The sequence below is a fragment of the Homalodisca vitripennis genome, chromosome 1 (genome assembly GCF_021130785.1).
Source record: "Homalodisca vitripennis isolate AUS2020 chromosome 1, UT_GWSS_2.1, whole genome shotgun sequence".
Taxonomy (NCBI): domain Eukaryota; kingdom Metazoa; phylum Arthropoda; class Insecta; order Hemiptera; family Cicadellidae; genus Homalodisca; species Homalodisca vitripennis.
In genome coordinates, this window is record NC_060207.1 from 70,553,053 (window position 1) to 70,576,656 (window position 23,604).

The 23,604-nt window shown below is 33.7% G+C and overlaps 2 protein-coding genes across 2 annotated transcripts in view; both read left to right on the top strand.

Annotated features, from left to right (window-relative positions):
- Positions 1-23,604, top strand: part of LOC124364121 (triple functional domain protein) — a 717,390-nt gene that overhangs the window by 168,500 nt on the left and 525,286 nt on the right. The gene's annotated exons all lie outside the window — the stretch shown is intronic.
- Positions 8,674-9,108, top strand: LOC124365004 (protein GVQW3-like). The gene has a single exon (XM_046820919.1). The coding sequence runs from the start codon at positions 8,674-8,676 to the stop codon at positions 9,106-9,108; it is 435 nt and encodes a 144-aa protein (XP_046676875.1).

Consider the following 23,604-nt stretch of genomic DNA (forward strand, 5'->3'; position numbering starts at 1 on the left):
ATGTTTTAAATACATTTTTAATAAAATACAGCATTTATTGTATTTTAAAATCGCCATAAATCTGTTTTTAAATTTTAGGCCGCCTTATTTCAGAAGCGCTTAATCTACGCAATCATGTGCAGTTAAGTAATTGTAAAAAACAATAAACCTTGATGCAATTTCAAAAATTTTCAAATTGGTCGACGAATGGTTGAAACGAGAATACTCGTGCTCTTGTGATTCCGGGGACGTAACAGTCTAGTCAGTGGAATGAGAATGGGATGAACGAAACCTGTTCCACGGCACGTCTCTTCACGGAGGCCACCGGCGACTAATGAGATGAACCGACCGCTGCATTCTTAATGACTCATTCTCGAGTGGTCCCAGCACCTCTCTGACTGCCTTAATTAGAGATTTAGGAACTGAAGAGAGTTTGCTCTGGAACTGCCCATTCCTGTGGGACAGCTGTGTGACAGAGAGTAACGCGGAGTAAGGATGCAGTGAGGAGTTATAGAAATATTAAGCATGTATTTGAGGTTTGATTCGGCTTGGTTATACGACTATTCATAAATTATGAAACTATAAACAAGTTTTAACTTGCCATAGCTCATAATTATGATGTATTAAAACTTATACTATAAGCTATATCTTGTACGTCTCAAACCATAGGCCAAGAGTATTGAATGATTTAATACTGTAGCCTTTAAGTATTGTTCAAAAAAAGTGTAAGAGTGTAGAAAAGTTTTAAAATTAAGTACTCAAGCATATATATAATAAAACAAGAAGAAAAGCTAAGGACCCAAGAATTTAACAGAGCCTTGAATTATAGCAACAATACACCGGGAACTTGTGTAAAGATTTAAAAACCTGAATGCGAGTTCCTGAGAACGACGAACAGACAAAAGAGTATTTCTCCACTTGTAAAAAATGTAAGAACTCTGTTTAAACAAGGTTAATGTATTAATGGGTATATTATTTAGAAAACAATTATTATCGGAGTATTATTCGGTCTTGCATAGCCCTGCGTAACACGTGTTGCAATTTTTGTATAACACAGGTTTCAGGGGGCGCCCTATTACTGCCTGAAACACCGTTCTGCAACGAATGTCCATAACAACCACTTTAATATTGTTGATAGCTGGCTATTGCATAGGTTATGTGACGTATCTATGGGACTACGTCAAATGCAGTCTCCGGAATATTCTGTATTGTATAGCAAGGGCGGTTCCAGGAGTTGTTAGTATGTTAGAACAACTCATAACGGTAAGTTTCTGCCTAAGTTGGTATAGTTTAGAAACTAATCGCTCAGACGCGAGCTCTATTAGGTTGGTGGTCAGAATCATCACAGCCGTTTTGTTTCTTGGGAATAGGTTTAATTTTGAAAAACAGGAATTAAATATAGATCAACACGTTTCTGCGACCAATTAGTACCAGATTTGTCGTAAAAAATACTCGAAAATGATTAGCATGTTGGTGGACGAACCACCAGACCCGAAGAACTTAAATTGAGAGTTATAATATAAAGTAGCTATGAGCAAACCAGCACACAATAAAAGCATACTAAGTTAGTATATTTTTGGGCCAACCATCAGACCCGAAGAACTTAAATTAGAGTTATAATAAAAAGTAGCTATGAGCGAACCAGCACACAATAAAAGCATACTAAGTTACTATATTTATGGCCCAACCATCAGACCCGAAGAACTTAAATTAGAGTTATAATATAAAGTAGCTATGAGCGAACCAGCAAACAATAAAGTTAGTATATTTGTGGGCCAACCATCACACCCGAAGAACTTAAATTAGAGTTATAATATAAAGTAGCTATTAGCGAACCAGCACACAATAAAGTTAGTATATTTGTGGGCCAACCATCAGACTCGAAGAACTTCATTTAGAGTTCGAATATAAAGTAGCTATGAGCGAACCAGCACACAATAAAAGCATACTAAGTTAGTATATTTTTGGGCCAACCATCAGACTCGAAGAGCTTAAATTAGAGTTATAATATAAAGTAGCTATGAGCGCACCAACACAATAAAAGCATACTAAGTTAGTATAATTTTGGGCCAACCATCAGACTCGAAGAACTTAAATTAGAGTTATAATATAAAGTAGCTATGAGCGAACCAGCACACAATAAAAGCATACTAAGTTAGTATAATTTTGGGCCAACCATCAGACTCGAAGAACTTAAATTAGAGTTATAATATAAAGTAGCTATGAGCGAACCAGCACACAATAAAAGCATACTAAGTTAGTATAATTTTGGGCCAACCATCAGACTCGAAGAACTTAAATTAGAGTTATAATATAAAGTAGCTATGAGCGCGAACCAGCACACAATAAAAGCATACTAAGTTTGTATATTTTTGGGCCAACCATCAGACTCGAAGAACTTCATTTAGAGTTCGAATATAAAGTAGCAATGGGCGAACCACCCCACACAATAAAACTAACTAAGTTAGTTAGTACTATATACTAATATTGGTGGAAGAACCACCAGACCGGTTAACGGAAGTTAAAAACAAGAGCGACGGGAGGAGGAGGAGAAGAAGAAGAGAAGTGAAGGGAGAAAAGGAGGACGAATTCCTTCATTAAGGAATATATAATGGTATAATATTAAAAAAAATATATATAAAATGATAATTTTATAAGTATAATCTATATGAACATTACCATTATATATTTTAGGTACTTTACAAATAGGTAATGTTTATCAACTCCATTTCCATTGACCTTAATTTTTGTGTTATTTCATAATATTTTCAAATTTTAAAACGTAGGGAATGTCGCTACTACGATTTTTCCGAGCCAACGTAAGAACTTGACTAGACGGGCCTTGATAATTACTGAAAGGACTCTAGTACGGCCACCATACAGTAAGGAGTACACAGTACAGGTCAACAACTGAGGAGGATGAGGGAAGAGTTGGGCCGCGGCCAGGACCTTGTAACAGACTGACCGGCAGCGTAACAGCTCTAGGCGAGTCACGTGTGCGGAACTGGAATAACGAGTCATGGGTTCGCGGTGGGCTTGGCCGCCTTCTTTGCACTGAGTAGAGGTGATAACCACGCATCATTGCCACTGTAGAACCACCTCGGTTATTGCCTCACTCCGACAGTCAAGACCGCCACTTAGTGCACATAACCTATTGCCGAGCTAATTGCCACTAAATTGTAACTCAACAAGGCTAATATAAATTGCTGTTAAGGAGTTTGTGGTTGAATTAGAATTTGGCTAATTATATTCATGAAAATTAATTAGAGTTTTGGTGGGTGACGGCTTTACAAGCAAATAATAAAGTCGTATGATATCTCGAAACTGCAAGAATTTTGTAAGAAGATCCTTTCACACGTGTTTTGTGTATTAAAAGGTAGGGATTTTTCCATTAGGCAGGAATCTGCGATTCAATCGTGAATTAGCATATATCCTCGTCATGTACAACACCTCAAACCATATTACAACCATGTAATACAAATTACTTTATTTATACGACTATCATATTTTTGCATATTACTTAACTACTTTGGCAATCACTTGTTGTTTGATTGATTGAGGAGCGGTGTACGGAGTTGTTAAAATAAAAGATATTAGGAAGAATAAAATCAATCCTTGTGATTGCCATATACTTATTAATCATAATACCAAGGAGGACTGTAATATTAAAGTTATTTATTAATAGCGTTGGAAGCTTTTTAATTAAAAATTAAATATTGAATAACAGAAACTACGATTGAGCTGTAAAATTAAATTTTTGTATAACCTAGTGATTGTGTGAATACAAAATTCAAGGTACAATGTTTGCGGCACACGCAACTTCGATTGTCTTGGGTTCCTTATTACGGTCGAGACAGTACAAAGGACTTTCTTCCCGTTCAAAGTACACTTGAATAAAACCAGCCGCTAGCGGTAAACTATGTTAGTCTATTATAGTTTACATTATTATCAAGAATATAAATTGTTAAGTGTCATTACTCATCATATTTTTAGTACTATTATTTTCGGAGGTTAGGAAATGGACAAAATCGTTTCATAAATACAGTAATACATTGATATATAACATAGAACGTTATATAAGTTTATATGTACCTTAATTTTGGGTACATATATAAAACATTTTGGGATCAACACAGCATCCAATTTTAAACCCAATGGGTAGCAATCGTATGAAAGGTTTTGTACAATTAAACGTTTTTAAAATACATGACGTGATTGTTAAGATGTTGTTGTAAGGTTCAAGTAGTTTATGATGAAAATATCGAGTGAGCTTTCGCATGCAATAACAACAATATAATCTTGATGTTAACAGAGCAGATATGTCGATGTAATCGTTGAGATAAATAACTAATCAGAATGAGATCAGAACCGTGATAAGAATAGGCAGGCGCTGACATGACAGAGCAGCTGCCAGCGACTGACTTTTTATTGTTAGTTACTTTGGCCAAGTTTCACTAGACATGTTTTACTCTACACTGTCTTGTCGTCCCAGTTATGTCATGTCTCTCGCCATAAATAATAAATTAATATTGTTCTTCATGTGCTCCCGTATATAGCTTGTAACAGACATGCCAAACTTCAAGGACATGTTTTAAATTTATAAAAAAATTTAGCTCTATAAAATATTTTGAGAATACATCCGTTTATAAGTACGTTACTTATAGTTTATGCCCGTATTTTATTTGCCGGCTGCTAAATTATTAGGAATTTATTGTATACTTTTTTCATATTCCCCTCAAAACCTCTCTATTTATATTTTCTCCTACTCTCTTATGCTATCTGTTCCCTAAATTAATATCTTTCCCGTTTCCAGTCTCTTTTTGTCTTACCTCTTGAATGTCCATATTTTACATCCATACTTTCTAAGCATTGTACTTAATTATAATTTTCTTAGTTCTTTATCTAATGATTAAAACATTGAGCTCCTAGTTTTAGCAAAACTCTCTTTTGGCATTACTGTTCTTGCTCTTACATTTTTCACATCTTCTCCAAATAATATACTGATTATGTATGTAATAAAATTTCTGAATTTAAACCTTAAAACGCAATTTTAATTGTTTGCAACAAAATTTATGTTGGATTGTAACATTTACCTATTTAACGTATGGTTTTGGATCTAAAATATAAGAGTAATATACTAAATCTTTTTCTTTAAAGGACGTGTGGAAAAAGTTTACTTGTAAGTTGATCAGCAAGATTACTGTCCAGTTAGGAAGACAGATTGAATAGCGTACCTAGGTCTTTAAAAATAGTATTTCAAATTTTGCAAATGTTTAGTTCCGAACTATTTTACTTGGAAACTTTTTATTAGATAAAAACGTCTTAATTCGACATATAGTATACATTTTCTTAAAGAATATAATTCTCCGTAGCGTAACTCTGATATGGCAGGAAGTGATGGGAAGAATTTCAAAATTAAATTCTTATCTTGTATCCTCGTTGAAATGACTGCAGGGCGAGAGCCTGTTGAATATGCATGTTTAATTCCGCGCACTCAAACCAAATGTCGGCCTTCTCATTTGCGAGGCATGCCATGCTCAGTTGCGTGTCTGCATGAACCCTTGTCGACACGGGAAATGTACATTCTAGGGAGTGTCACCCTCTCTCTATGCCTCAAATGATGTATCCAATCGATTTAATATCCCGCTGATATTGCTGTGCTGGCTAGTTCCAATAGGATAAAGTGAAAAGTGTATTTGAAAATAATAGTAAGTTGTGCCACACCTACGGGTGTAGCGTCCCTCGCTTGATTAAGATAATTCCTAGACTTTATATCGGAAAACTTTGAGGCACCCTAGAATTTCCTTATCACACAACAAGTAAACAAGTCTTCATATATTTCTGAAAAAATCATAATATTTATTGCATATAAATAAATAATTTTGTATTCAACAAAGACATATCATTTACTTTGGTACTCGCAATGACGGCAGTAAATATAAGGTTAAACTCACTTTTCCTAAAAATGTTTATAACACTAAACGTAAACAATTACAATGCAGTATTTACTCGTAAAAATTGTTTTGTTGATGGTTTTAGTTTGTAAGTTCAAGTTGATATTTTCTGACATTCAGTTGATTTAGTACTTGGGTATCAAGTTCACCACATGCTACGTTAAGCTGGACGTGTATTTAATAGCTTAGTTTCAGTATGGTTATTTGTTATTTGTATACGGTCTGAAGTATATAACTAATCCACCGTCAATAATTAGGATACATTCAAATTTCAATAATATAAATAATTCTCAAAACTCCTGCAAGTAACAGAAATTATTATGATTACAAATGTTATAATGCTATATAAGGATACGAGTATTTGACGCGTTATATTGTGTGCACTTTGTTGCCTATCATTTAAACTATCGTGAACAGTATCATTTAAAACAGTACCTCATTATTTACTCGTATAGTGTATTTTATCCTTAACGTATAAAGAAAACCTTGAAAGATAGTGAATTTTCTTAAATCGACATACAGTATTAGCTTTATTATCTGTTAGTGTTTAAAAAACTAAATTTAAAGATTATTTCCTGTGATTTGACAGTTTTATTATTAACAGAAATAATGTATTCCATTGATGTTACAAAATTCTACTATCGCCGAAATTGATCAAATTTCTATATTTTAATTGTGATGAAATACTTACTTAAGTACTTCTATCAATAACGTTATATATACACACACACACATTCAGGCAAAGATATGTATAATATAAATATTTCATACATGGACTTCGTATACTTATATATAATGAAGGAGTAGTTGTAAAAATTTTTATTTACTCGGTAATAGAGTATTTTCGAGTTTAAATGTGTTTGAGTATAAATGACGGTTTTATACTAAAATACTAAAATGCAATTATCAGTTCTGTAATGGTAAAGTGCACATGTATGACAGAGTCGTATTGTTTGTGAAGTTAATACTACAGTTTCATTTGGTAAACAATGTTTCTGTACTTTCTGTTATTATACATGTCAAAGTAATTTACCTAGTAGCATCGATAATTAATCCCATCTTTTTGGCTTCTTTTTAACCTCATTCTGCTTGTTGCAAAGGCTTATGGGCATGTAAAAAATCTTTAAAGAGAATAACGGGATGAGGCGGTACATAACTAGATCGACAATAGAGATAAAAAGTGCTACGATCTTTTTAGAGAGAATGTGAAATTCTGTAAGTCTAATAAGGCAGATCGTTCGTCTATCGTCATAAAATAACATACGTTAATTTTTAGCCATGGACTTTCAAGTCGATTGCATTAATAAACAATTTTATTTTACCTCTATAAAAATAATGTAAAACTTAAAATATTTATAAAATTTTTATATACTCCACCCAATGATTTTTAGTTTTTTTTAGATATTTTTGTTGTTTATTCAACGATAATATTCAAAATGAGACAACTTCCATCATACTATGACTACAAATAACGGTGTAAAAATGTTTAAAGTTAAAATTGTTTTTATATCTGGGTTATACTTTAGGTAGTACAACTACAACCGGCTCTTAAAGAAAACTTATTCTTTTAATCACTATTACCTGAGTAGCAATGATATTTTGTTTGTTCCAGGTAATCGTTCGTTTTTTATATTGGTTAGTAAAAACATTTGTTTATTGGTTGAACGTTAGCGAAGCCTATCACTCGAGAGTCGAGAAAACGTTCGTTCTCTATGTGTCCGCACGATATCTCCAAAATGAATTCATTTATGGACTTAAAAAATGGCACGGGGATTCATTTGTATACAGATGACATGAGTTTGGTGATAATGCGTCTCAATTCATAACACTTATCGTCAAACCATAGTGGCAACCAGAAAATAGTAGAGTAAAATAAGTGTGTACACAAACGGAGTAAAATCGTACGAGATTATAAAATGTGACTTTTTTTATTTATTCATAGAATAAAAAGAAGAAATAATACAATGGAAAGTAAATGATAAAGGTTGTTAATTTGATTTTAGCTCACTATTACATGTCACGGGTTATTATTTGAACACTGCTCTGAAACCTAACTAATGAACAAAAGGATGAATGTATCATGTGGTGAGATATCTAGAGAAAGGTTTCATTGGTTGACTTTGACATTTTGCATTTAACTTCAGTTGTACATAGACACAAATGAGTTCTATGATATCTAACCATGGAATTTGGCTGTACATCATTGGCAAATTCCACTCAGTAGACTCATACAAAGTTTTTGTCTGTCGTGGTGGGATACAAACACTTCTTTTCTGTATGCTTGTTTGTCTGTCTATCAGTGCACAGAACATCTTGAGAATGGATGAGCTAAAGTGTGTTACGCGACACGTGTTGTGGTGTGCTCCTACTTGTGCATTGTACTATCAATACACGTGTTACTTTATACACGAATATAAGTTACTATTTTTAGTTACGAGGGTTGTTCAATAAAGACTGAGACTGGGCCCGGGATTTCCCCATACTGCTCTGATAAGACATGACGCCAGGTTTTTCCAATACCTTTGGACCCTATTTTTTTACCAACATACATTGAATTGCTTTATCTCTATCACAAAGCCATCAGTGCTCATTTGAACATCAGCTTGGTAAGTGCCGCCTCCAACGTTTTATCATGTCCAGTTTGCGTGAACAACGATATGCGATTAAGTTTTGTGTTCGACTCAACAAAACTGCGACTAACACTTATGAAGACATAAAGCAAGCTTTTGGGGATGACGCAATGTCTCGTGCTTCCTGTTTTCGCTGGTTCAAAGATTTTAAGGAGGGAAGAGAGGACCCAGAGTTGCAGGGAGGAGATGGTGCCCCAGTTACTGCTCTCACTGAGGAAATCATCAATACAGCAGCGGCAATGATCAAAACCGACCGACGTCTGACCGTCAGACAGATTGCTGAACTCCTTGACATATCGGTAGGTAGTGCTCACACAATTTTAAAAGACAATCTTAACATGTCTAGAGTGTGTGCTCGTTGGATTCCTCGTTTACTCACACCTGAACAAAAACAAAACCGTGTCGATGTTTGCCTTGAGTGGAAGCGGTTCGTTGAAGAAGATAGGGATTGGTGGAAGAGTGTAATCACTGCTGATGAGTCCTGGGTTTATCAGTATGACCCTGCAATGAAAATCCAAAGCACTGAGTGGGTAGAAAAAAAATGAAGGTCGCCCGAAGAAAGCTAGGGCAACCAAATCTGCAAACAAAGCAATGGTCATTACTTTTTTTGACTATAAAGGAATGGTGTACACTCATTCAGTTACACGTGGACAGACAATCAATGGAGACTATTACAAACAAGTTTTGGCTACATTAATGAATGATCACATTTCTCGAAAGCGTCATAAGTTACATAAGTTATTCATCAAATTCAAATTAATTATCTCACTAATCATTGTTGTAGTTAGTATAACAAATATATATGCAGGTAGTTAGTAGATTCTAATACAAAAGTATCTATGGTATATTTATTTAATGCATTAGCATTTTCCGAAGATGACGGTTTGAATTCTGTTTTAAAGGTGATATCCAAATGGTTAATTTTTATTCAATCGATGGTTTTAAATGATAAAATATTTTATGCGTTGTTTGATTAAGGCTCATTCGGCGTCCCCATATAAGTTATTAAGCGTACAGAGAAAACAGCTGCCAACAACTGTCTGCCATCAGTGCGCATTGTCACTTATTTATATGGAGTGTCCATTTGTTAATTCGCTTCGAGAGCTTTCAATCATTTTAGTAGCTGTGTAGCTTTGAAACATCAGTTCTGCTTTAATCACAGTTGTTAATGTGTACATGCTATATTACGTTCATGATTATTGTCCTGAATTAATGGTATTCTAAACATTACATAGAAACCTTTTCATAATAAGATTATTAAATTAAATTAAATTTTATTCAAACGATACATGATATTAGAATATTAGTACAGTTTACATCAATTCATTATGTGAAATTAATGTAACATATTTATAAAGATAAAGTATCCAAAACAATAACTAATAATACAGTGATTGTAGGTAAAAATATGCTTGAAGTTCTTTTTTACAAAAAGTACAAAAAGAGAAGGTAATCTGGTTTAAAAAGTACAGTATGATAAAATTAATAAGAATAAAGAGGCTTTAAAAAGTAAAGTTAGTTTGTACGTACAAAATTAGTTTGTAAACTACAAAAGTCGGTATATGCATACTTTAAAAGTCAAAAAGTGCCAACAAAGAAGAAAACTCATTAACATTATAATAAATCTAATTTATGAAACACATCACATATTTAATATTAATTAATATTAGTAAAATATGAAATAAAGCTCAACTAGATTTTAAACCCGCCAATTAAAATCGATTCTTGTAATATAGTAAGGACAAGTTCAATGTTATGGCGCCCAGTACTGAAATAGAATACTGGGACAACAGGACAGGTAGAAAAATTACTCGTTGCAATATTTTAGTACAGTTAATTATCAGACCGACCTAGAGTTGAGGAGATTTAGTGGGTTGTACAATGCTGTGCGGTTTGCTCATGTTCGCAGTTTTGTGAATGGTGTTGGTGGGGTGGAGGAGTGCGGTACACAATTGGCACAAACTGTTGTACAACTCCAGCCTGTTGTTCCCTTGCTCTGAACAACACGTGCCAACTCCACCTAACTCTGTGTTTGCTCGTGTTCGCAGTTTTGTGAATGGTGTTGGTGGGGTACATAATTGGCACAAACTGTTGTACAACTCCAGCCTGTTGTTCCCTTGCTCTGAACAACACGTGCCAACTCCACCTAACTCTGTGTTTGCTCGTGTTCGCAGTTTTGTGAATGGTGTTGGTGGGGTACATAATTGGCACAAACTGTTGTACAACTCCAGCCTGTTGTTCCCTTGCTCTGAACAACACGTGCCAACTCCACCTAACTCTGTGTTTGCTCGTGTTCGCAGTTTTGTGAATGGTGTTGGTGGGGCGGAGGAGTGCGGTATACAATTGGCACAAACTGTTGTACAACTCCAGCCTGTTGTTCCCTTGCTCTGAACAACACGTGCCAACTCCACCTAACTCTGTGTTTGCTCGTGTTCGCAGTTTTGTGAATGGTGTTGGTGGGGTACATAATTGGCACAAACTGTTGTACAACTCCAGCCTGTAGTTCCCTTGCTCTGAACAACACGTGCCAACTCCACCTAACTCTGTGTTTGCTCGTGTTCGCAGTTTTGTGAATGGTGTTGGTGGGGTACATAATTGGCACAAACTGTTGTACAACTCCAGCCTGCTGTTCCCTTGTTCTGAACAACACGCGCCAACTCCATTTAACTCTGTGTTGGCTCAAATACACGTTGCTTCATAACTAATGCATACGTAAAACTGTTTAAGCATGGATGAAAACTTAGGCTATATTTTCGTAAAGGACTTGGGTTTTAGTTTTAATTAGTAACAAACCTGTTAGTAGCCACAACGTCTGTACGGCTCAGCTAGTTGGTTCATATGGAGACATATTTGCCATATATTGTGTGTAAATGGAAAGGTAAGTAATTATTTACAGCGGTGAGGTGTGTTCGTGCTACAAAAAGAGGATTCAACTGGTATTTGTTTTTTCGAGTTGACTAACTTTAACAGTCGGGGCAAAGCTGTGTATCATAGACCTCCAAATCAACTGTCATTAAGTTTACTTAGATAGTTACGCCTATAATGATATGTATTCCAAGGTTCGGTTATTGGGGAAATCTCTTCTGTGTAACTGTGCTATAGAGAGTAAAATTATTACATAACTTATCAAAAAGTTTAAGCAGATCCCAAAATCCTCATCTATATAACGATAATTCCCGTGGCATTTTTATAATAAAAACAGTAACTTGTGTTTTTCACGGATTTGTGATGCTTGTGTTCCTTGCCACTTTGATACTCTCTTTGATTCTCTTTGTTCCAGAAAATGCCCGAATAATATTACTGCGATTTGAACTGAACTAGTTATTGGGTGAAATCCATATCTCTGCACTTCTTCCCATCTTGTCGTGCTCAAGAAGTCCAATAATAGGACGTCGCCATTGTGTTTTCTACCATTTCTGATATCATCTATACATGTGGAACTTGAGGCAATCTTTGCCAATTTGAAGAAAACATTAACATTGTGCTTGTGGTACGACACATCAGTTTTTAGTATCTTGAGTTTTCTTCCATAAACATTAATGTGAAACTTCTAACACGTTTATGCTCATTCAAAGTGTATACGACTAATACCCAAACCCCTTTTTATTTTTCTCGAAAATTACTGAATATTTAAACAATAAATTAAAAAATGTCTAAGATTTTATTTTCCGAATAATCAGTAAAAACATGAAAAGTCTAAAAGGATTTAGATTCGGGTGTAATTATGAAACCTTTAACATTAAGCATCGCCTATAATAGCTAAATAAAACAATGTAAAATTACTAAAATTGAGTTGGCCGCGGTTATAGTTGACATGACATAACTGATGTATAATAATAATGGGGATAGTTTGGTCTATATCTCTATTGTAATAACCTCAGGTAATGTTTTACAGCAGAGGGTTGCAGATACGGCAGCTCACTAGGGGACAGATAGTGATATACTGTTATGTGTGTGTGGTGACGCATGTGTGCTTGCGTAGCGTCTGAGATGTCACTGTAACTAAAGGGTCTCTAGTCTTATGTTATCTCTTTGTGAGGTATTGGTATTCTATAATCAATAAACCGAAAACAAATTCCTTTAAGACAGGAAACTGGAATAGTTTTTTTATCAATAAGTATTAAGGTACTCGTATATTAAAAACGACTGAAGAAAATGACGTGTTTTTTCAATTAAAACATTTAATTATTATAATAAATAAATAATTAAAACGAAGTGTTAATCTCTACAGTTTGAATTCATATTATTTTACGTCGCTGTAACTTGTGGTGGTCTGATAAAAAACGCTATAATTTTATGTTTTCAGAAGAGGAATCTTAAGATTTGTAACTCGAAACTGAAAAAGAACGAAGACATATCCAACTAAAAATTGATCTCATCACCTTGTGGGCATAGAAACTTCCTTAGTGTATATGCACATACTTATTTCATTGTTTTGTGTTTATTACACCCGATAATATAATTAAGTAAATCATGTTTTCCTTTTTCTTTGAGCCATGACGATGGTGAGTAGCTATGGATAGGAACATTTCATCCAAAAACGAACATCGTCTATAGTCTGAAGAAGGTTAAATACCTGTATGTTAGCTCCTATAAATGTTAGATGTTACACATTTTGTCTGGAATCCAATTCGTGGATACAGATAGCCGGGATAGGCAGGGAATAGTGAGTAAACAGAATCTCTCCCGCCTACCTATAAATTAGTAAGTCATCTAATAACTTACTTGTATCTTATTTTCGAACCTAGCTACTGAAAAGTATTTTTTTAACCAGCTGTCAAGTGTTAAATTGCTCAATGACACTATTGTAACACATTCATGAAAATCGACTTTGTGAAGAGAAATACATTCATGAACAAATATACTCAATGTTTGTATAACCCAAAATATTTATGTCCTTTACATAAAAATTGATGATAAAATACTAGTAAATACAAACTCTCCGACTTTTGACTTCTCTATCGATATTTTAGTTTGACTTTAATGATGTTGGATCTTGAAGCTGGATAGCGTATTATCGAGTGGTACGCTTAGATAGTCCTTGGCCGAGGGCACTGAGAGGAGACAAAGAGATGTATTACAATGGGCTCGTGTGTCCAATGTTTACCTGCCATGAATTATAATTCCTTGCATGTTAGTGTTATACGAGGTTCACGCCAGATGGAGGTTTAGGATGTTCAGTGTCTCCAGGTATATGCGGTTCCTAATCAGGGATTTGATAGCTTAGCCTCGAAAAACACTGGTAACATTCGTAATCAAATAGTGATTATGCAACATATTCCCCTCACCCTCGTATAAATATTTCACTGCAAAACCTTAACACAATCCTTCGAAAAAACATAAGTTGTAACTTCATATCATTATGTAATATTCCTAATTGTTAAAGAGTGCAATGACATTCTTTTTATTTCGTGTGGGATTTCAAAGAATTTTTACATTGTACAGTTTCTATTAGCTTATTTCGAGAAAAAGATAATTTTATATTTATTAATTTATGTCGATAAGTATTTTTTTATTCTTGATAAACGTGTCCTTTTGAAACCTGGTGTTTTACTGCACCTCAATATTGCAAACGCCAAAGGTACGTACGACATCGTGTAAATGAGTCTGGTTTAAAACTTATACATTTTTGTTTTGCAAGAATGTTTTGAGCAAACAAATTTCTTTAAGTACACTAAAGTGTGTTGCACCAGGGGAAGAGATGAACATAATCTCATTTAGTAAGTTTCTTACAGTAGTTTTCAATCTAGATCGATTAGCCCAGTACCATTATCGGGTTTAGTTGATTGATTGTGCTGTACATACACGGTGGCCCGTGAGGAATGGTAGGAAGAGTGGAACCTGTTCCTGCTGTGGACTGTGGACTGGGAGTGTGGACTAATGAGCTAAGTCGTCCTCTGCATTCTTAATGGTGTGTATTAGAGTGGCCGTATAAACCAACCGCTACCTCCTCCTGTCTGCTTTAATTAAGGATTCGGTTACGGGGTTATTTGGCTTGTAGTTACAGAGTAAGTTCATCAAACCCTGTATGGCTAATAATTCCTAACTTGCAATTAGCTTGGTCACGCAGCGTTTAAACATAACCAGTGATTTACTGACAACTGTTTTTATACTTAATTTACTTGAATTTTAAAAGATTTATCTGCCGTTCAACATTTCCACTCTTACAAGACACCTGAAGGTTAATGGGAATAACACAATAATTCCCTCTTGCAGACTTTCAGTTTAGAAGATTATGTTGGAAGAAAGACACCGACTAACATCGTATGAATATCGATGCAAAAAATACCTGTCAGAGGAGATAAGTTCAATAGTTTTTGAAGGGATTATTGGTATCAGCTTATAAGGTGGCAATTATTGTTTACATATTGTGATTGGCTCATATCCTTCTGAAATTTGTTGTTTTTTCATATTATTATTATTATTTACGTTTTTGTTCTAGTCTCATAAAGACAAATAGATCTTTAATACCCTACAGATTTTTACAGACGGCAATCATTGTAAGTACTTCTCCAAGCTTTCCTATGAGGACTAAATTAAAAATATCATCAGATCATATATTTTCTGTCGTTATAACACCGTTGTTTAATTATATCCAGTAATTTCTGAATGCAACTTAATTTTCAATTTTTTTTTTACACATTCACCATTTTTGGGGGGAATAACTTGACAATTCCCTGGAGTTGTCTATACCACATTCGATACTTTGATTTGTAAATTGAAATTTTTCACAAATCAATTCTTAAAATCCTTCATGAATTATATATAATGTATTATATGAAAATTATTTCGAACCTAAATAAGAACTTACGTCTTAAATATATATTTTGAATGTTCGTTTTTATTCTCCTTAAAGATTTGTAAAGTGTTTGTTATGAAATTATTGCTACGAATCCATTGTTTTATTAAACTCATTATAAATATAACAATGTTGATGTTAGTAAATATTAAACTTATAGTAGTTAATACTTCACAGGGTTTTAATTTGGGTTACATTGGGATGTGGAAAGAACAGAGAACTGTAAAAATACTTTTTAGCGTAGATAACCTTTAAGTGCAGATTCACGTAGAGGTGAGCTACATGGTGAGGTGAGGGAGGAAAGGCCGACCAGACATGTCTCGGTATCAGAGAGGTATAGTTGGGCTAATCACAACTGATGACGTCAGGCGATGGTTGAGGGAAGTCCAGCGATGTTCAATGTTCGCTCAGCTGGAAATCTCATCAGGGGTTCATTTCTTGAACGTCGTATTTACCCTTTACCTACCTGCCTTATCTAATATTAACCGTTCTCAATTCTGTAACAGTTGCAAACGCGATATGAGATTAAAATACGTTATTATTTTTTTTGTTTGTTTATTGTACTATGATCAGTTTAGTAGTTTTAGTCCATAAAACTATTAAAAAAATGAATTCAGGTCTTTCAGAGGTAAAACCATTAATATAATAAATAATGTTATATGGCCAACGGTCTTACACCTTTATTTCTTTAAATATGACGCCGATTACTATACAAGATACTGTACTAGCAAAAATACACACTGTTTCACACGCAATTTCTTGCAAAATTATAGAAGCGTTGCAGAAACAGTGTAATGTTTTTATATGAAACACAAACCATTCCTAAATTGAAATTGGAAGTTATTTCTGTGGCCAGATCTACGTTTAATAGTTGCTGTAGTTAGATTCAAGTTTAAAAGAAAGTTCATTGGATTTCAGAAAATAGAAAGATAATTACTTTTCATGAGCACAAACTATTATCTCTATTTTCCGTACTTAATTAATATTTGGTCGAATAGCTCTGATCATTTTAATACATGTTACTGAATTATTTAAGACTTGTTAGTAGCTCTGAATTCGGACTCTATAGACTTTTTTTAGAACGCATGTGTTACCTAATAATTATGATTAAGCCTTATAATGCTTTTGAAATGAAAATATGACTTATGAACTTGATCAATTTACCTACTCTAGGACTTTGTAGTACTTTACTTCCTGTGAAGGACTCGCTGTGAATACATCAGTTGACTGAAAATAGCTCTATACAGCGAGGTTGAAATGTCTCAAATACAGAACACATAATGCACAAAAGTCATACTGGCACACAATTCACAGTGCTATCCTGAAGCCTGGCCATATATATATATATATAAAACTGCTTATAGCGGAGCATCGACGAGTTCTGTTTGCTGGTTTTAGTACTATGGTATCAAAATTTGAATGGTTTTTATCTCAAAATTTAGCAACGTAAGCGATGTAAAACTGCAAACTTTGATGATGGTTATGACCTCGACTGTACAATTAAATGTAAGAACTAAAATTCTAAAATATTGCTACCAATTTTATTGATTGTGAGGGTCATGAGGGAAGGTGATAAAGTTTCTTTACCAGCGGTTGTGAACAACGAGGATGTTTCTAAATGTTACTAACAAAACCAAACTTAAAGATATATTTCTGTTTTAGAATCACACAATTACAACTTTCCGGTGGTAACAAATTATAAAGGAACAATTAAGTAATAATACAGTAAATTCTTTAAAAAAACACATGGCTTAATCCTAGTATGCTTTCAACTTTAACTATGTTGCTGACTGAATGCTTTGTTACAGGTAAATACAGTATACCCTGGTCTGAGTAGATCGTGGAGGTAAATTTTAGAAACTATGATTATTTTAAAAGATATTATTTGACTAAGTGTTAGCAAAGTCTATAACTTGCTGGGAATTTGTTTGCCTATCTGAGTGATGTATAAAAAACAAACTGACCAATAGACTTTGAATTTTGAATGAAGGGTCATTTCTATGTAGGCAGCACTGAATTTAATAATGGTTTATGTCATTCCATGGGATTAAGCTGGACATTAGCAAATATTTTACATTACTCTTGTGGGTAACCATGATAGCATCGAGAAAAATGAGATTAAATAATTTTGTAAACAATTTGTGTAGTTAAGTGTAATCATATGAGGTTTTAACATGTGGCATATTAACCCATTTATCTTATTCACACAATAAAAAGAAATAAGTAGTAGAGTGGAAAGTCAATGTTAAACGTTGATAACAAGATATGATTTTAGCGCATTATAGTACCTTCCTACATCACCGAAATATTTTATTATTCAAACACTGTTATGAAACCTGACGCAATTAATAAATGGGTCATAAAATCAAAATTTATCGTGTGGCAAAATAACTCGAGAAATACAATCTGCAAACTATAAATTTGAAATGGAAATTCATTTCTACATAGACTAGAGTGATAATGCATGCCCAACCATGACATTTGGTCAACACATTGAAGCCTTTCACTCAGGAGACAGGCATCATTTTTTACATAAATACTCTGACATACATGTCAAGTGGTGTGGCGTACTTCTACCTTGTAGTATTGGATACAATGTTGTACGTTTTGTATGCATGACTATTATTTCAAATTTCAAATCTTTCTAAATTAGTATTAAGTGTGGTATTTTGATCGACATTATCCTTTCAAAGGTTACCCTTATAAATAAATACTAGTATCTTTATCGTTCACCTAACTAATATATTGTAAATTTACTCGTATCAGTTATAGTGTTTTATGTCAAGATATTCATTGGTTTATTTATATTTATTTTTATAAACAATAACAATTATCAATAATTACATTATTTACTATAATTATATACCTGCTGCTCGGATGACTAACTAGGGGATAGCGATGCCAGTTTTATAAATTTCCCACGACAGCAGTAGACCTAGTAGTGTTCATTAGCACGCTTATCGTAATACATTTGGATTGTTTGACACTGATGCCTTCTTATTAATGTTATGTACTTGTTATATATAAATATATTCATTGTCGGTAAGTTTTGAGAATCGGATGTAAAGTTAAAAGTTAATAGATAATTTAATAACTCTTCTTGAATTGTTGCAAGCATATAATGTAATTGTGATATTTTACTATACTAGCTTTCTAATAAGGAAAGTACTAGATCGCTTGGTATATTTACACGAAAGCTATGAATTTTAACGGTAACTGATAAATAATGTCTTATTTCACCAGGTAGTAGTAATGGTCAATTTTGTTTTGTTGGCTGCTTCATAGTAGGTTTGTGATGTTTGGCCATTGCCTCAATTAATAGCCCAGGGTGGCTCACCTGTCAGGGGAAGTAATGTACTATATGTAACTTGACGTAGGAAAGTTTAGGGGTAAAGGTCCCTCGGGTAACATAACTCTGCGACATACACGCTGTAACGTGTGTCAGCGTCATGTGGGGTTAGGAATGAAGCCTATTACTAGTTTTCGTTTTAATTGTTTTTAATTGTCCGAAAAAATGTCTACTACTGCAAAGTATGACTGGTCTCATGAACGTTAACGTTTAGCATTCTTAACAATCGCAGTACTCTATTATGTTCGGTTGTTTCACATTTATATGAACTGCCTTTCATCGTTAAGAGAAAACGTGTGGTTAAATCCACTTAACATACTACAGTTGTACTTACATTACCGACTTTATACAGAAATGAAGCACCTCCACCGAGTAACTGCGGCTTTACCAGGTACTGGTTCTATTATAGGGCAAGAATTATTCGAACGTACAGAGGAAAGACGTGACCCGGATGGTCTGTATCACTGATACGTAGTGAGTGAGATTTGTTTTTGTGGGCCGCGTAAATATCCAAATATCGGGATAACCAGCTACTGACTCACGATGCTAATAACACATCGGATTAAATTTGATTTGTATCTGACCGCCACGAAATTTTCGATTAGTCTCGATCCCAGGTATCGAATATTCAAACAAACAACAATTATGCGAAGTACACCGCTCGCTGGGTATCGCCCTGGAAGTCTTCTGCGAAGGATCTGATACATCATCCATTTATCATGTTTGAAAATTGAGTGAGATATTGAATGTAGCATCTCCTGCCATCCTTACATCAATTATTCCCATTTTTCTTCTTCTTGTATTGTAAAACATTTCTTTTATTGCACAATATTCGTCCTTTCATTTTTTTAAACATTTTTTAACAATTGTTAAAATACGTTTGCAATCTAAAAATGTTAAAAAATATCCTTCAGGTGCTCTAGTCAAGCGGTAAAAGCAACTGAGCGAATTCACTCTAAAGTTAATATGTAAACTAATTACTTTGACTTTGGCGACGGCTCTTAAATTTGGTCAGTGATTTCATGTCTATCACTTTTTTGGTTTCAGGGTTTTGCTAGACAAGTTTTTTGCGTCAAAACATTTATGAATGTTGTAATGTGTTTAAAAAAACACTCGTTGGGATTATCGGATAAACTAAAAAATAGACAATAGTCAGAAACTAGAATAAAATATCAAATGAACCTTGTTGTATTCATGGTAATGAGTTAAAATAGAATAATTAGTTCGTTGGAACTACTTTTAATTGCAATTTATGTAAGTAATTTAAGGCAGTGATTAGGTTTTTAGTGAGTGACTCCATGCATTTGCAAAGTTCCATATACAGGGTGTTCAGTAAAAGGGTTCTAATACTCTGGGACTTTGTTCTGCACATCAAAACTAACAAAAAACGTTCATATGAAGGTTATGACCTAAATGCTTTAGTTTTCCGTCCATCTGTCCGTGTGTTTTTATAAAAACATTTATACCTTTTTAACCAGTTAAGATAAAGTATGAAACTTGAGAATTGTACTAACATTTAGTAGACCTTTTTCAATATAAAATATTAACACAATCCTTTTACCCGTTTGAAAATAGCATCTGTTTAAAATTTTTGAAGTCAAATTTAAAAAAAAACCGGTATAGTTATAAAACATGCATATGCACAAGCCGGCAGCATCAAACAATTGATACCTTTCAACTGGGACATGTTTGGTGCTGCTATTTGAACACTTTTCCTAAACACCCTCTGTATATACCAATTACAACGGTATATACAAGAAGAACGATATACACATATATTCACAGAAACATGCTATTATATACACAGAGTGGGTGTGCTGTTGAGGAAATGTTTAGTAGCACCTATATCATCATCATGTGGTATGTTTGTGTACAGTGATGTGACATCAACAGTAACTAGAATCGTGTTTTTAGAAACAGGTTGATTAATTTTGGATATATATATATATATATATATATATATATATATATATATATATATATATAAACGATAGAGATTGTTCGACTGGAGTAATGGTATTGTTGAGTTCAGTTGTAAGAAATACGAGTATCTATCAAAGTTTCGTGTGATGCTTACATAAGATGAACAAGGTTTACAGGTCATTATTTTTCCAGGTGACGAAATAACAAGAATGTATGATTGCGTTACTTGATATTTTTCTGCCACAACCAGAAGTGTGTTGTTGACAGAGAGTGTGTGTTTGTACGTAGTCTTAACGCCGCGGACGATGTAGGGGAAACAGTTGAGAGAGTGGCCAAGTGTCTCCCAGATTGACGACAATGAGCTTGCGTCAGTTTGCGTGTGCTTGTTGAGTCCTGCACAGGAACTTTTCGCTACCAATTTCCCTACGTCATTCCAGTCCACTGTTGTATTTATTTTACTCGTTTAAGGTTGGGACACACATAACCGCACCGTGCCCGACACGTGAGTCGGCCGAGTGTCGGTGCGGGCTCGGCTCGGTTACCGTGAGGCCACACTTGTCCGTATGCAGTCCGAACGCAACAATCTCACTGTTTGTACTAGAGCATGTTTCTTTTGAATTCGAAGTGACAGGCACTTAAAAAAAATATTCGGGAAGATTAAGTATTGATTGTGATAATTGTTAATTTCATTGTATTGTTGTTATTTTTTATTAATCGCTGTGGTGAATGAAACATTGCAATTGCTACAGAAAAGCTTTGTACAATTAGCTAGTATGTAAAATTTGTAAATATCATTATCTTTGTTATATTTTTTATCCCTAAAATTCTTGTTCATTGTGTTTCATTGGAGTGAATTTCGGTTAAATACACTATAAACAGTATAATTTGGGTTTTTTTTGTATTAGGCTAAACCCAAGAGCTATAGTGTGATGCCAGAGAGTTTGCCCATGTTGCAAGTCCGTTTATAATAATTTGTAAAACATAGTAAATATTTGTAAAATATATACTGGAGAACATACAAAAACACATTTTACAAAAATTTTTTCTTTTATAGCTCCGAGGGACATATAATTTATTTCCAGAATTAATCAAAAATAGTAGAAACATAAATATATTTTCTAAAAAAAATTAGAGTACGATTGATCGGACAAAATGATATTGAGTATATGTTTAAGATAATAAATTCAGTGTATGGTTAGTCTTGTCTGCTAAGTTATAATAATATTTAAATAAAAACTCGTTAGAGCATTATAAAATAAATTATTTATAATATAATGTATAATGTTACATTTTTAAATCCTAATATTTTAATTGTAAATCGTGCATAAATCCTTTTTATTTAATACAGCACAATAGATATACTAAATTTAAACTTTGAAACGTAATAGTACATTATTTACTACATGAGCTACAATAACTCATTTTTATCATTTCATTCTTGCTAGTTTCCGCTATTTTTATTTTTTACCCTTTTGTATATAGTATTCCCAAACACAAACACAGTCTTATGGGGTACCTAAATTTCCCTTATTTTTCTAAATCTATTGGCCTAATTATTAGTTAAAAAAAGAAAAACCTAAAAGGATGTAACCTACTTTTTATATTTTATTACTCTAAGTACATAAATTAGAAATAAAGTAAGTAGAAAATTGTACAACCTTGTTACATTTGTTTTGTATTTGTTATTTTCTGATATTGAAAATACGTTATGTCATACTATTTATTTATTATTAAGCACTGGCAACAATACAGTATTTATTTGTAATATTCAGTTTGTTATTACCGGGAAATAAATTATTTATTATTATTTATTTTTAACATGGGGTTTTCTTGCTTGAAAATCTTATTGTAAATACAATATTTTTATTTTTACTTTACTGAAGTGAAAAGAATAAAAAAATAAAAATGTCATAGAAACATTCTAAATATGACCCTTACAAAATACCGGAATAAATTTATCAAGTAAACTTCAATACATCAAAGAAAAATAGATTTTTTTTTGCAAATAATTACATGCTTGTTATTTTTTAATTAATGAAAAAATGTATATAGATTTTTCATAATTCGAATTTAGTTGTTTAAAATCACCTAATGTACAACATGGTTTTCAAATTTGTTGTAATAAGAAAATATGCACAATAAGAAAATATGACTAGTTTACTCTAAGGTAAGAAAAATGTAATACTTTTATCAATAAATATGATTTTGTACGCGAACACAAGATGTAGAGTTAGTAGGCTATACTAAAATAAATTCAATAAAATAGAACGTGTAGACTACTTAAATAGTTTTTAAAAAGAAGAACGCAACAGTAAACAACATATGATACCGCTCGTAGACCGCACCGTGCCCGTCAAAATTCAAACTCCACATATCGGTGACGGTGCGGGCACGGTGCGGCCACGACGGTCTGGTGTCGGTGCGGACATGTGTGGACTTGCTGGTTGAAAACTGCGCTGCAATTCTTTCACCGTATGACGGCCAGCACACGGCCGACTGACGTGTCGGGCACGGTGCGGTTATGTGTGTCCCAACCTTTAATCATACATTGGCTGTTGTATTCCAAAAATGTGTCATATGTGTATATAAATATTTTAAATGTTACGTCGTGATCTTTATAATACAAGAAGTTAAGTGAAAAAAAAAACTAAGTAAATACAAATGCTAAAATAATGCTTTGTCTTGTTATGTTTGGTTTTGATAATTCCTCAGTTGAATAACTAATTCAACACATAACAACAATCGGTCAGGTTCCGTTATTTCACCCCATGTTTTTAAATCGCTACTATAGCCACGGAATTGATTGTTTTAACTATTTATGATCATAGATGAGTACGGAGGTACTAAACTAGATAGACACTGTTTGTTTTCCTTGACGATGTCTTATCAGCATCAGGCATGCCCACACTGTTCTTGTTATCGAAATGAGACGAGTGCCTCCGGCCATCAGCGGGGGTGCTGCCCCTCGCT

What these genes read in the sequence shown, in the direction of transcription:
- LOC124365004 (XM_046820919.1), top strand. Translation starts at nt 8,674, where the DNA reads ATGTCTCGTGCTTCCTGTTTTCGCTGGTTCAAAGATTTTAAGGAGGGA.